The following is a 12739-nucleotide window of genomic DNA, read 5'->3' on the forward strand; positions in this document are numbered from 1 at the left end:
CGAGAGCTGTCAGCACAGTCACCTGTCAGGCTTTGCTGCTGTTCTATTTATGTACAGGCACAACAAGGTTCAGACACCTCACGGTGCAATTCTCACTTTGACTGTAAAGAAAAAGGAGGCTTGAAAAGCAGTGTGTGGAAAACAAAGAAACAAGAATTAGAACAACAGTGGGGCCATGGCACTTGTAGGAATTGCTCCGCCTTTAACAGCGATTCAAGAAGGATGAGGGCATCCCAAACCAGACCAGATTGGACAGATTAACAACTGCAAGTAGTGGGTTCCAAAATTCCAGACATGAAATCAAAGCTGGAAAAACTCTTCACATTTTCATCTCTCAATTTTTAGTACATTGTGCATTACAGTGCAAACCACTCTTCACATACAACTTGGAATCTAGAGACAAGTCTGACAAAACAGACTGCACAAAAATGATGGATAATTAACAGAGCAAATTGCTCTTTCAAAAACTTAGTAATAGAAAGAGATCTCTGAAGTTGCTGTTCTGTAGAGCCCCAAAGCAGTCGCTTGAGACAGTTCAGGATTAGCCAGAGACAAACCAGCCAGCTGTGTGAACTGAGACCAATTGCAATTTTCCAGTCTGTGGCCACTGACAGCTTCTGAGAGCTACCAAGCGATGCAACCTAGCAGAATTCAGAAGGGAAACCAAGAGAGCCTACCTGAGCTCCATTGCCTTTAAATGCTCTGTGGAGACATTTGGGTGATTCTGCATGGCTGAAGCAACTCTTTATTGCTTTGTATTACTGCAATCATCTTGCTTGTTTTAATGTACGTTGAAATGAGGTGTGTATTATGGCAGTGTATAACCAGTGGGAATAGCTATGAAGAATACAAAATGAACAGGCTAAGACAGAAAGTGGAGAGCGGAAGTTATTTGAAATCTTCCCTTTCCCAGAATGTAGTAATCAAGCAAAAGTATTTACGAAGTCCAAGAAAAGGGGGATTGAGTTCGAACGAGGGGACAATCTAAGGCTTAACTTTTGCAGAGGGGCTTGGGTAAGCAGGATGTCAGGTCAGATGAGAAAAGAATATTTTGAAACTCCACTGTCAGCGTTATGGGGAACACTGGGCAAGGGACCAGCTGGAAACGGTTACAGGCTGAAGTCAACGCACAGTTTGATGAACAGCTGTGCGCTTCCTGCTGGATTGTGGGCTTCTGAGAACATCCGACCCCGACAGCTCCAGAAATGACTCAAGAAGGAGGACAGACAGAGTAACTGCACGTCCTTAATTCTTTTAAGGTTCATGGAGAGCCTGGTTCATTATGTACAGTGCATCTGGGCTACACTAAAAAGTTACAAGCTGAAGAGGAATTGATTTGAATAATGACATTTTAGTAAAGAGCATTACAGTATTTAAAAAAAAAAGGAATAATATTTAATACATTACACTTATAAAAACCGATTAAAAGAAAACAAAACAAAGAGTTTGCAACATTAAAAAGCTGCATTATATGTCATGAATTCCAATAGACGAGCAATTCACTGCCTTTAAAACACATCTGGTTATCACTTCCCTCATAGCATTCTTGACTTCGTTGTTCCTCATGCTGTAGATGAGGGGGTTTACTGCTGGAGGCACGACTGAGTACAGAAGTGCCACCATCAGGTCCATGGATGGGAAGGAAATGGATGGGGGCTTCAGGTAGGCAAAAAAGCCAGTGCTGAGAAACAGGGAGACCACGGCCAGGTGAGGGAGGCACGTGGAGAAGGCTTTGTGCCGTCCCTGCTCAGAGGGCATCCTCAGCACAGCAAGGAAGATCTGCACATAGGACACAACTATGAAAACAAAGCACCCAGAGGCTAAAATGACACTAAAAATGAGAAACACAACTTCCCTGAGATTTGATTCTGAGCAGGAGAGCTTGAGGATCTGGGGGATTTCACAGAAAAACTGGTTGACAACATTGCCTTGGCAGAGAGGCAGTGAAAACGTACTGGCAGTGTGCAGCAGGGAATTGAGAACCCCAGTGCCCCAGGCAGCTGCTGCCATGGTGGCACAAGCTCTGCTGTCCATCAAGGTCCCGTAGTGCAGGGGCTTGCAGATGGCAACGTAGCGGTCATAAGACATGATGGTGAGAAGGGAATACTCTGCTGACATTAAGAAGGAAATAGAAAAAGAGCTGTGCAGCACATCCTGTGTAGGAGATGGCCCTGGTGTCCCAGAGGGCGTTGGCCAAGGCTTTGGGGAGAGTGGTGGAGATGCTGCCCAGGTCGAGGAGGGCCAGGTTGAGGAGGAAGAAGTACATGGGGGTGTGCAGGCGGCGGTCGCAGGCTACGGCTGTGCTGATGAGTCCATTGCCCAGGAGGGCAGCCAGGTAGATGCCCAGGAAGAGCCAGAAGTGCAGGAGCTGCAGCTGCCGCGTGTCTGCCAACGGCAGCAGGAGGAACTCGCTGATGGAGCTGCTGTTGGGCATCTGCTGTTGTTGGGCTTGGAGTCCTGCTCAGAGTGCAGAAGATAATGACAAGCCCAGACCATTCTCAGAGACACTCCTCCTGCTATAATATGAAATGTTTTCATTCTCCTACAACAGTGTACATTTAGCACCATTACTTGCATTTAATTTCATGTTGTTCAGCATTTCTTAAGCAGAAGCTGTATATGGAGCTCTAACCTTCCTCTTATTTTCTTATTCCTCCTCCCTGGATATTTTCATGTGCTTCATGTCTCATATCTTTAACCCAACTGCTCTTAGAGCCCCAAAACAGCCTCTGTGCCATTCAGTGTAAATTCTAAAAAGCTGCCTGCTTGCAGGTTAATTATTCATGTCTACTGAAAATAGGGATATTTTCAATTGGTTCCATCCTTCAGGAAATGTGATACTGAGAGCACATCATGTGTGACTGTTCTCAAAACAAGCAATTGATTGAAGAAAAATTCTCAGAGCTGTGACAGCCCCTTTTACATTTCTGCCTCCAATCCTTTCTGCATTCCCCCAGAACAGGAAATTGAAACCCGCTGCATTGGCTCTGCTCTTGCAAAGTACCCTCAGAAACATACTGTTGTGCAGTGGAGCTGTGATCCCCTGCCCCAGGCAGCAGCTGTGGCAGCACAAGCCCTGCCGGGGGGCTCCTTCCCCCCACCCGTCTTCCCCCAAGCGCCCTGGGCAGCTCCCCGGGCAGGCTGAGTGCTGAGCCTGGCAGGCGGCAGAGTCCCATACCTGGCACACAGCCCCCGGGGCACAGCAGGGACCCTGCTCTGCAGGACAGCCCTGGGCACCCGCCTGCAGCCCCGGCTGCACAGCCTGCAGCCGTGCTGGGACATGCAGCCCTCAGGGCTGTGATTTCATACTGCAGTATGGAAGCCCTCAGCTTGAGCAGAAGGCTTTTTCCACAGTATAGAAACATGCAGTGCCTGCATCCAGATCTGCTATGGGATATCCCAAATTAAGTTGACCCTCTATGAAAAGCAGCTCATGGTCTGCATTGAAACTTACCCTGTCATTGTCTGTGAGCAATGCTCCTGCAGAGAGCTCACAGCCCGCCTCACACCACACACATTCTGCAAGCTCTCTCCAATTTCTCTCCTCTCCTTCTGTCACCTGCAGGCTGTGCTGTGCACAAGAGCTGCTCCTGGGCACAGCTGTCTCTCTGCAGCTCTGCCCACTTTTATGAGCTCCCTGTGTCCCAGGTGCCAGGACAAGCAAGCAGCAGATTATGTCATTTTTATCATTCCCACTCGTCTCCCCTGACACGTCCCTGGGTCTTCATGGCCAACAGCACCTGAAAGACAACAGCATCATGACTGTGCTTTGAAATTCGCTCAATTAACCACCACATGTCCAGTGGTCAGTGAGTGACTGGAAACATATAGCGAGTACTACCAGACTTCATTTGATGAAGCAAAAAGGGCACCCAGACAAGGACGGGAAGGTTTGAACTTTCCCTGTGCAGGGCAGTGATCCAGCTGAGGCAGTGCAGGAGTCTCATCCCTTGACAGAAATCCTGGAGCTGAAATGGGATTCAGCTCCCTACACACCCACAGGAGCTGGGATTCCTCTGGTTCAGTTCAGAAGTGCACAAGGAGTTGCCTGCATGTGAGCTCCTGCTCTGAGTCCTCGGCCCTTCAGCTGGGAGGCAGCTGCTCACACACAGACACTGGGTGATGTCCAAGGTGCCTGGGCTGCTCCTGATGTGTGCCAGTGCTTGTAAACTGTGTGGGAAGTCCCTGAGACAGACACCTCCTTCCTGGGCATCAGCTGAGGGCCAGAGAGGGGATAGCACCGGCTGTCTGGTGAATTCACACGCAGCTGCAAGTGCTGCACAGGGCCTTCAGCAAAGCCATGACCATGGTGTGTCCGTGCTGCTACGTCACCTCCAAGACCCACGATCGGTCTAATGTTTGTGTGCCACCTTCTGCACACTGATACCATAGATGAGCTATCCAGTCAGGCTATGTACAGTGATGCTTTCCAATTAGGATGTTTACTTCTGTGGTTTTGCACTAGTGGAAACACCAACAAACAGTAAGCTAGAAATCTTGATAGAGCTGCAGGCCTGAGCTCCTGTTTGGACCATGGGGACACAGTTTAATGGCTTCCACAACTGCACTGTAGCACAAGGGGGATACAGAGTCTTTAGGATGGATGGGCGAGGAGACAAAGAAGGGTGAATGCCCTCTGTGAGAGTGCACTGAGCTCTGCCTGGGGATGGAAGAGCAGACAGGTCAGAGCTAATGGAAATGGCCAACAGAGGAGACCATCAGTGTCTTTTCCTGTCTTCCTGATCAGGGAGAGTAAATGGAAGGTGCCCTCTGCAGACAGACTGGAATCTGATGTTGTCTGTCCCTTGTCCCATTTGGGGGCCTTTGTCACTCCATTATCTGCGGCAGGGACAGCACAGCAGGGCATGTGGCATCCAGCAGATCCATGGAGAGCACAGATGGCAGCTTCTTGACCAAGCAGTGGAGGAACCAAAGAGGAGAGGTGCTCTGCTGGATCTCATACTCACCGGCATTGAAGGACTTGTGGGAACTGTGAAGGTCAAAGGGGCATCAGGCCATGTGCAAGATGCAAATGTATCTCTTTTAATTTATTTATTTATTTTGAGGCTGTAAGCTTAATAGTTGATCGTAAATGTCAATAAAACTGAAACAAATAATTGAAGACAAAGATGGAAATCAATGAAAATGTGTTAACCCTTCTCAACATGAGAAATTCTCATGAGTCTTGTTCCATTTTAAGTTCTAAATATGAATCTTTGAGGTGATTTGATGTCTTTTTTTTTCTTTTACTGAAACTGCAATGTTTTCCAGAACTGTGTTCGCTGGACACAAATGCCTTCAGATTCAGAGACACAGACAGCGGTGCCAGTGCCAATGCCCTGTGACTATAGCCCGGTGCCCAGCACTACTCTTCCCTGCTGCCTATTTGATGTGTCTCATCCTCCAAGTTTTTTCAGCTCTCCTAAAGAAATGGCCATGGTTAAGGGCATGTTTTCAGCAGGCCATTTGGGCACACACTACTCCCACTGCCCTCCAGATTTCTCCATCCCTTGCTCTTTTTTCAGATACCTCCCAATTATATGTCTGATTTCTGACTTTTAGGGGGATTACTGGAATTTGTTCCATCTCCCCAAAGTCTGATGGAATGTGTTGTCAACTCCTTCACTTTGATTTGATCTATCCCTTCCTATCTATTCTTTTTCTTTTTCTTCTTATAATTTTTCTTTTTCTCAATCAATGTCTCTTTTTTATTAAGGCACGAAGTCTGAAAGATGTTCATTAATGTCAGTAAAAGTGGAAAATAGAGTTGGAGACAAAAATAGAAATCAGTGAGAATATGTTAACTCGTCTCAATGTGTGAGATACTCACAAGTCCTGTTCAGTTTTAAGTTGATACCTCTCAACTACCTGGCAGATCTATCCCAGGGAGATTACTGGAATTTGCTCTATCTACCAGAGTCTGATGGCCTCTGTTGTCAACTACTTCACTGTGATTCAATCTATCCTATCCTACCTCAGAATAAATCATTTCTTTTAAAAGTATTCCATATGAAAGACAAACTTCAATAGATGCAGCTTGAACATGGCATGCAGTTGATCACTGTGTTTTACTGTTCATTCAATTGCATCACCTTTCCTTCCATTTGCTGGCCAGATAAAAAAGAGAAATCTTTCCTTTTCCATGTGTAGCTGGTTCTCTGAGGAAAGCCAGTGGGAGTTGGTGCAAAGCAGTTTTAACACTGAGCGGATGAATGCAGAGGAGAAGAGTGATGTGAAGAAAAGTGATGCAAGTCCCATAGGTCCATTGTGAGCAGAAATTGGGCAGGGAGGCTGAGAAGTACCTTTGTCAACACAGTAACAGTACAGAACTCATTGGGACATCCTGGATTGGTATCAGTTGCACAGTGCTGCTTTAATGTCTTCTTTAAACCCAACTATAAATAAATAGACAATAAATTTATAATGGATTCTTTAAGCTCTCTCCAGATATCCCTCCTTTTTGCTGAACAAGTTCTGATAACCTGAAGAAGATAACAAGATGGCATAAGGCACAGGAGATTCTTTAGGTTATAATTGTCCCAGGGCGCATTTGATGCTGAGTTCATCAGCCTCCAGTGCAGAGAGAAGTTTGCACAAAGTGCTCAACAAGACAAAGTCAGAAGTAACAGTGAAGTTTCTTGGAGTATTAATGGGCCCACTGAGGAACATTAACAAGCAAGCTTCCCAAGGGACTTGTTAGAGAAGATAACTGGAAGCCATGACTACAGGCAGGCAAAGGCACTGGCATGCTAAGAAACCTCTCCTTTGCGTTACGAAGCAGACAGGTCAAGCCCTGATTACAAGACCAGTGGTAGAGAGATCCTGTATCTCATGTTGGCTCCGGGCATTTCCTGGGGCGATGGGTTGGAGTTTTGTATGATGTTAAATGAAAGACATGGGGACAGAAGATCCCAGGCTCTACATGTGGTGCAAGGACGCTATGAGGTTCATGTCCCATATGAGACCTATGTTTCATTGCAGGATGTGAGCAGGGATGTGAGAAGGGCCCAGTCTGAACAAGCAGTCAATCCCTGTGAAACTCTGAACTTCAGATCTCTCAGTTCCAGTGCCCTCCTTTGCACATTCTCCCAGAGTTTGAAGTCCTTTATGTTCTGCGGTGCCCAGAACATAGTGAGGCAGTAGCAATGCAGAGCAGAGGGATGATCCTTTCCCTCACCCAGCTGGCAATAAGTTGCTTCATGCACTCCAGGGAACCGTTGTCTTTCCTGGCTGCCTGGGCACACTGCTGACTCACATTCAGTGTGATGCTGACCAGCACCCCAATCCTTTCCAGTCAGACTTCTCTCCAGTGTCCCATATCCAGTCAGTGTGTATGTCCAGCATTGCCCCTAACCAGGTGCACAATCAGGCACTTGTTCTTGTTATACTTTATGCACTTGGTGCTTAGTACCAACTGGTACCCACTTCTCTGACTTGTCCACATCTCTCTGCAAGTCCTCTTCACCCTCAGTGGAGGCAACAGCACCTCCTCATCTGGTCTTATCAGCAAACTTGCTCAGAACGTCTTCTAGTCCTGCATTCAAGTCATCTGCATAAACATGAAAGGAAAGCGGCCCCAAAATGGAACCCTGGGGACCCCGACAGTGACCATCTACCAGCCTGATGGAACCCACTGACTATAATCCTTTGGGACTGACCTACTGGCCAACTGCTCACCCACCACATTGTGTTTCTGTCTAGCCATATGCAGAACATTCTGTCCAGAAGGTTGTTGTGAGAAACAGTGTCAAAATCTCCACTGAAATCCTCAAGGATTACATCAACTGGCTTCCCTTGGTCAACTAAACGGATAACTGTGTCACAGAATGAGCTTAAATTAAACAGGACCTTCGCCTCACAAACTTGTGATGGCTGCGACCAATGACAGAATTGTCCTTCAGCTGTTTTTCCATAACTCCCACCATCATTTTCTCCATAATTTTACCAGGCTCTGGACTGACAGGTCCATAATTGCCCATGTCATCTTTCTTGCTCTTCCTTACAATGAGACAACATTTGCCAGCTTCCTGTCAGCTGGCATGACCCTAGACTTCTTTAGATGCAATTGAAATGAGAGCCCAGAGCACACTAAGGCGCCATCACTGAAAGAAAGTAGATGTGCCATAGCTTTGCAATGCCTTGAACTCCAGAGTATGCCACAAATGCAGCAGAGGGGAAGATTTGCCTCTTCTGTAGTGAACTCATTCATTTGGTAAGCAGAATAACACTACCTGATACACGGGGACTGTGTCTCTGCTCTGCTCTGCTCAGCTCACAGGGCAGCGGTGCAGGGTGTTGTTCTCATGTCAGTGCAGGTAAACTCACTTTAACCCTTTTTCCTCTGTAAATGCTTCCTCTGTTTCTATGCTCAGATACACTTCCACATTCCCTCAACTACACTTTCATATATCATTAACAATTGCACTTTCTTATACCATCAAAACAGTTTGTCAAACAGTACAGTTCTTCAGTTCACATAAACTCCCTTAATACAGTCTGTATTCTTCAGTTATAAACACTGTGCCACAGAACCAGCACTGATTGAACCACCTCCCTCACACACTTCCTCGCAAGCAGTACATAGTATTACATAAATGGGTTGACACTCATTGGTCGGGTGGAATGTACACCTCTCCTCAGGACAATCTTACTAATCTACAGAGTACAAACTCCTGTCTTCTTACACACAAGCAGAAAGTACATATGAGTGGACAGACAACACAGTCTTTCACTTTGTCCGTGTCTGGCCATTTTCCTCACAGGAGGAAGGAAACATGGATCGGGACTCGGCACTCACCCTGCAGCTGTTCTGTGTCTCATTCACACCACACTCACTCTGACATTTAGATCAAAAACCATGGTTTATTCATACTACACAATGCTGACAACGTTTTCTAGCTGGAATCTTAATAACACTCATACTCTGGTCGACCAGTTGCAAACGTTAATGTTTTTCCCAGAGTCGGCTTGACACACGGTACCAAACACTTAAAGCAGATGATAATATTGAACATACAACCTATAAGCCCCATGATTACACCTTGGAGAACCCAGGCTACCATTTGACAGGCTATCCACTATATCCCATACCCGTAGGAGAGACCAACCTAGGTCCCTCCTATTGCCAACCACCTGAGAGAGAGTATTTGTTCTTGTTTCCATTCATATGACATACAGTTCCCTTTCATAGGAACTCACCCAAGGAGTCTTCCTACCCCAGCTGGCAACCAAAGCCACGAACTCACCTCGCTGGGAGCAGCACGTATGGCTGTAAACTGTGTAGGATGTCTCCTCAAGACATATGGGCTCCACTTACCATACACATACCTGGTCCACCTATGGATGGTCCTTGTCTGTCCCTGCAGTGATCAGGTGAGGAAGGGAGTCCTTCAGAGAAATCTCAGGGTGCGCCAAAAGTGTCTCCCTCTCAGCTGGTCCTGCAGCGAACAGAGCTGGTCCCACCTGGGCCGCCAAACTGACTACAGGAATTGAACTCTATAACCTCTATAACTGATACAGTCTCCCATGACATACTTATAGCAAAGTTGAGGAAGTATGGGATAGGTGAGTGGACAGTGAAGTGGGTCGAGAATTGGCTGACTGGCAGAGTGCAGAGGGTTGTCGTTGGCGGTGCAGTGTCTGGCTGCAGGGCTGTAACTAGCGGCGTCCCCCAGGGGTCTGTGCTGGGTCCGGTCTTGTTCAACATCTTCATCAATGACCTTGATGAGGGGATAGTGACCACCCTCAGCAAGTTTGCTGAAGACACGAAGTTGGGAGGATTGGCTGACACGCCTGAAGGCTGTGCTGCCATTCAGCGAGACCTGGACAGGCTGGAGAGCCGGGCAGTAAGAAACCGGATGAGGTTTAACAAAAGCAAGTGTAGAGTCTTGCACCTAGGGAGAAATAATTGCATGCACCAGTACAGGCTGGGGGAAGAGCTGCTGGAGAGGAGCTCTGCTGAGAGGGACCTGGGCGTCCTGGTGGACGACAGATTAACCATGAGCCAGCAGTGTGCCCTTGTAGCCAAAAAGGCCAATGGCATCCTGGGATGTATTAAAAAGAGCGTGTCCAGCAGGTCGAAGGAGGTGATCCTCCCCCTCTACTCTGCCCTGGTGAGGCCTCATCTGGAATATTGTGTCCAGTTCTGGGCTCCCCAGTAAAAAAAAAGACAGGGATATCTTAGAAAGAGTCCAGCAGAGGGCCACTAAGATGGTGAAGGGCCTGGAGCATCTCCCCAATGAGGAGAGACTGATGGAACTGGGTCTGTTTAGCCTTGAGAAAAGAAGGCTGAGAGGGGACAGGATCCAGGTCTATAAATATTTGAGGTGTGGGGGGCAAAGTGTTGAGGCCAGACTCTTTTCAGCAGTGTGTGGAGACGGGACAAGGGGAAACAGACAGAAACTGCACCATAGGAAGTTCTGCACTAATGTGTGCAATAACTTCTTTATGGTAAGGGTGACAGAGCACTGGAACAGGCTGCCCAGGGTGGTTGTGGAATCTCCTTCTCTGGAGATATTCAAGACCTGCCTGGATGCCGAGCTGTGCGACGTGGTGTAGGGAACCTGCTTTGGCAGGGGGGTTGGACTCAATGGTCTCGGGAGGTCCCTTCCAACCCCTACAATTCTGTGATTCTGTGAATATCATGGCGTTGTTTGGATGGGGAAAGACTACCCCTTTGAATGACCTTTTGTCAGGGCATGTCCTGGGATTCCTAGGATCCTCAAAATGCAGCACTGCTTCTGTCACTGAAAAATGGGGCCCTGTGTGGGACGGAGGGAGGGTCCATGAGTCCCTGGCCCACCTGACTGAGTATTTCCATGGTCTTAGCAAAGACATACTTACAACTTGAGAATGACAGTTAGCTGTGTTCATGGTGGTATGGCCACTTTTAATGGCCTTGAACTGTCTGAACATAACTGAAGAGGCTCAGGCTGATGCAAATCAGCTATTGAATGACAGTGTTGAAAAACTGGAAAGACAGGTGGCAGTTTTGATGGGGAAAAAACCTAATTCAATCATTCTCCTATGGAAGATCAGAAACATCTCTCTGGAAGACCATGGGGACCCTGTACAAGGGAATCTGTATAAAATGGACTCTGTAAACGAAGGCACTAAAAGGTCAGATTTTGAGGTTCCATTTGGACTAGATCTATTTGAGATCTGACTGATTGTAACCCAAAAATGAAAAAAAAAATGCAGGATAGGCTGGTGGGAGTGCCCTGACCAGTGTCCACCCCCCAAACCCTGCTGCCCATAATACAGCAGCTGAACTGATGGATATAGTACAGTGGTTTAGACAGAAACCAAGAGAGCATGCCAGCATAGCTGCTCTGGTTATGGGACATGGAGGCAGAAAGCGCTGTGGTGAATGGACTGGAAATTTCAAAACTGACATCCATTACTACTAACCCTGCCCTCAGGCAAAGACTGTATGCTCTGTCCAACATAATGAGGATAGCCATTTGATCAGTGAATGATTTATGGCTGTGTGTCATATAACATGGCCAAATAAGAATGACATACCATTAAATATCAGCCTGTGGTCCTCTATGGAGGACTAACAAAATTATATTAGAGAATTAGGCATGAAAGAGGCAATCTATGAAGATGATTTTGAGAGCCCAGTCAATAAATTTTTCATCAGGAACGAGGGATCTCATCCTACAGCCATCACCTTTACATCAGTATGGGTCTATGTTATCCATACTGAACCCCCCAGTGGCCCTCAGGTGCTGTAATACAACAGGCTGCCCAATTGATGGGGAGACAAGAGTGCCTATGGCGAGATGCAGGCTCTGAATGGTGGTGAAAAGGTCAGAGAACCATCTGCTGCCATGACTTAGGCGTCCAGCCCCTAAGGTAATCCAGTCTGGACCCATTAGGGTCTTGAGACAACAAATGTTTAAAGACCAGATTAGAGCAGGAGTTCAGTTTTAAAAGATTGATGGACAGCATAATCAGGAAAAAATATCTGTTAAACAGGCCCAAGCACTGAGTATTTATAGTCCAACCTTTTCAGCCAAACTAGATGTGAATGTAACTCAAGAAGGGTCTGGATGGGGGCTCTGGCAGAGCCAGAGTTCTTTGTGAACCCCTATGAGGTTTTGGCCACAGGTTTGGCATGGAGCAGAATAAAGATACATCACAGTTGAAAAGCATTTATTGGATGCCTATTCTACACTACAGGTGGTAGAACCAGTAACTCAGATTTCAGAGGTTATCGTTAAACAACAAGGCCAGTCCAGGGGTGGGTAAAAGATCTAACACACATCTCTATGATGGGGGTGGCCCAATCACAAGCAGTGGTGCGCTCAGTTGTTCTGCTTGCCTGCTCCTCAAGGAGTTAGGAGGAATCTATGCCTGTTGCGTGTTCGAGTGCGTGCGCAATGCCATGTGGAGGGCTTATCACAATAAAGATTGGCGGATTTGCTGCGTAGACCGGTCAGAACTCAGATCTGCGTTGTGCTTCCTGCGTCACCAAACGCCCAACAGTGGCAGTTCCGTGTATTGGCCAGCAGGTGGCAGCAGAGACCACGGAAAGAACGTCTGCGGGACAAACCCTGGGGATCCGTTCTCTTTTGATTATAGGGGAAGAACACAAAGATGGAAGAGGAGGGAAGGGGGAAAAAAATAAAAGAAAAAAAGAAAAAATCAAACCACAGCAAACAAATAAAAACTTCTCCAAACGTAGCAAACATGAATGTCTGTCAATAAATAAATGAGTAATTGAATTGATGTC

At 46.9% G+C, this 12739-nt stretch overlaps 1 protein-coding gene across 1 annotated transcript; it reads right to left on the reverse strand.

The window, feature by feature from the left end:
• Nucleotides 1–1467: 1467 nt before the first annotated feature.
• LOC146752461 (olfactory receptor 14J1-like) lies at nucleotides 1468–2088 on the reverse strand. The gene has a single exon (XM_085531878.1). It carries the CDS (start codon nucleotides 2086–2088, stop codon nucleotides 1468–1470), a length of 621 nt encoding a protein of 206 aa, XP_085388004.1.
• Nucleotides 2089–12739: the final 10651 nt, after the last annotated feature.

This window comes from Coturnix japonica, unplaced genomic scaffold, assembly GCF_054131305.1.
Source record: "Coturnix japonica strain WE unplaced genomic scaffold, WE-NBRP24 Scf045, whole genome shotgun sequence".
Classification (NCBI taxonomy): Eukaryota; Metazoa; Chordata; class Aves; order Galliformes; family Phasianidae; genus Coturnix; species Coturnix japonica.

Excerpts from the sequence above, each read along its gene's own strand:
- LOC146752461 (XM_085531878.1), bottom strand. The coding sequence starts at position 2,088 with ATGTCTTATGACCGCTACGTTGCCATCTGCAAGCCCCTGCACTACGGG.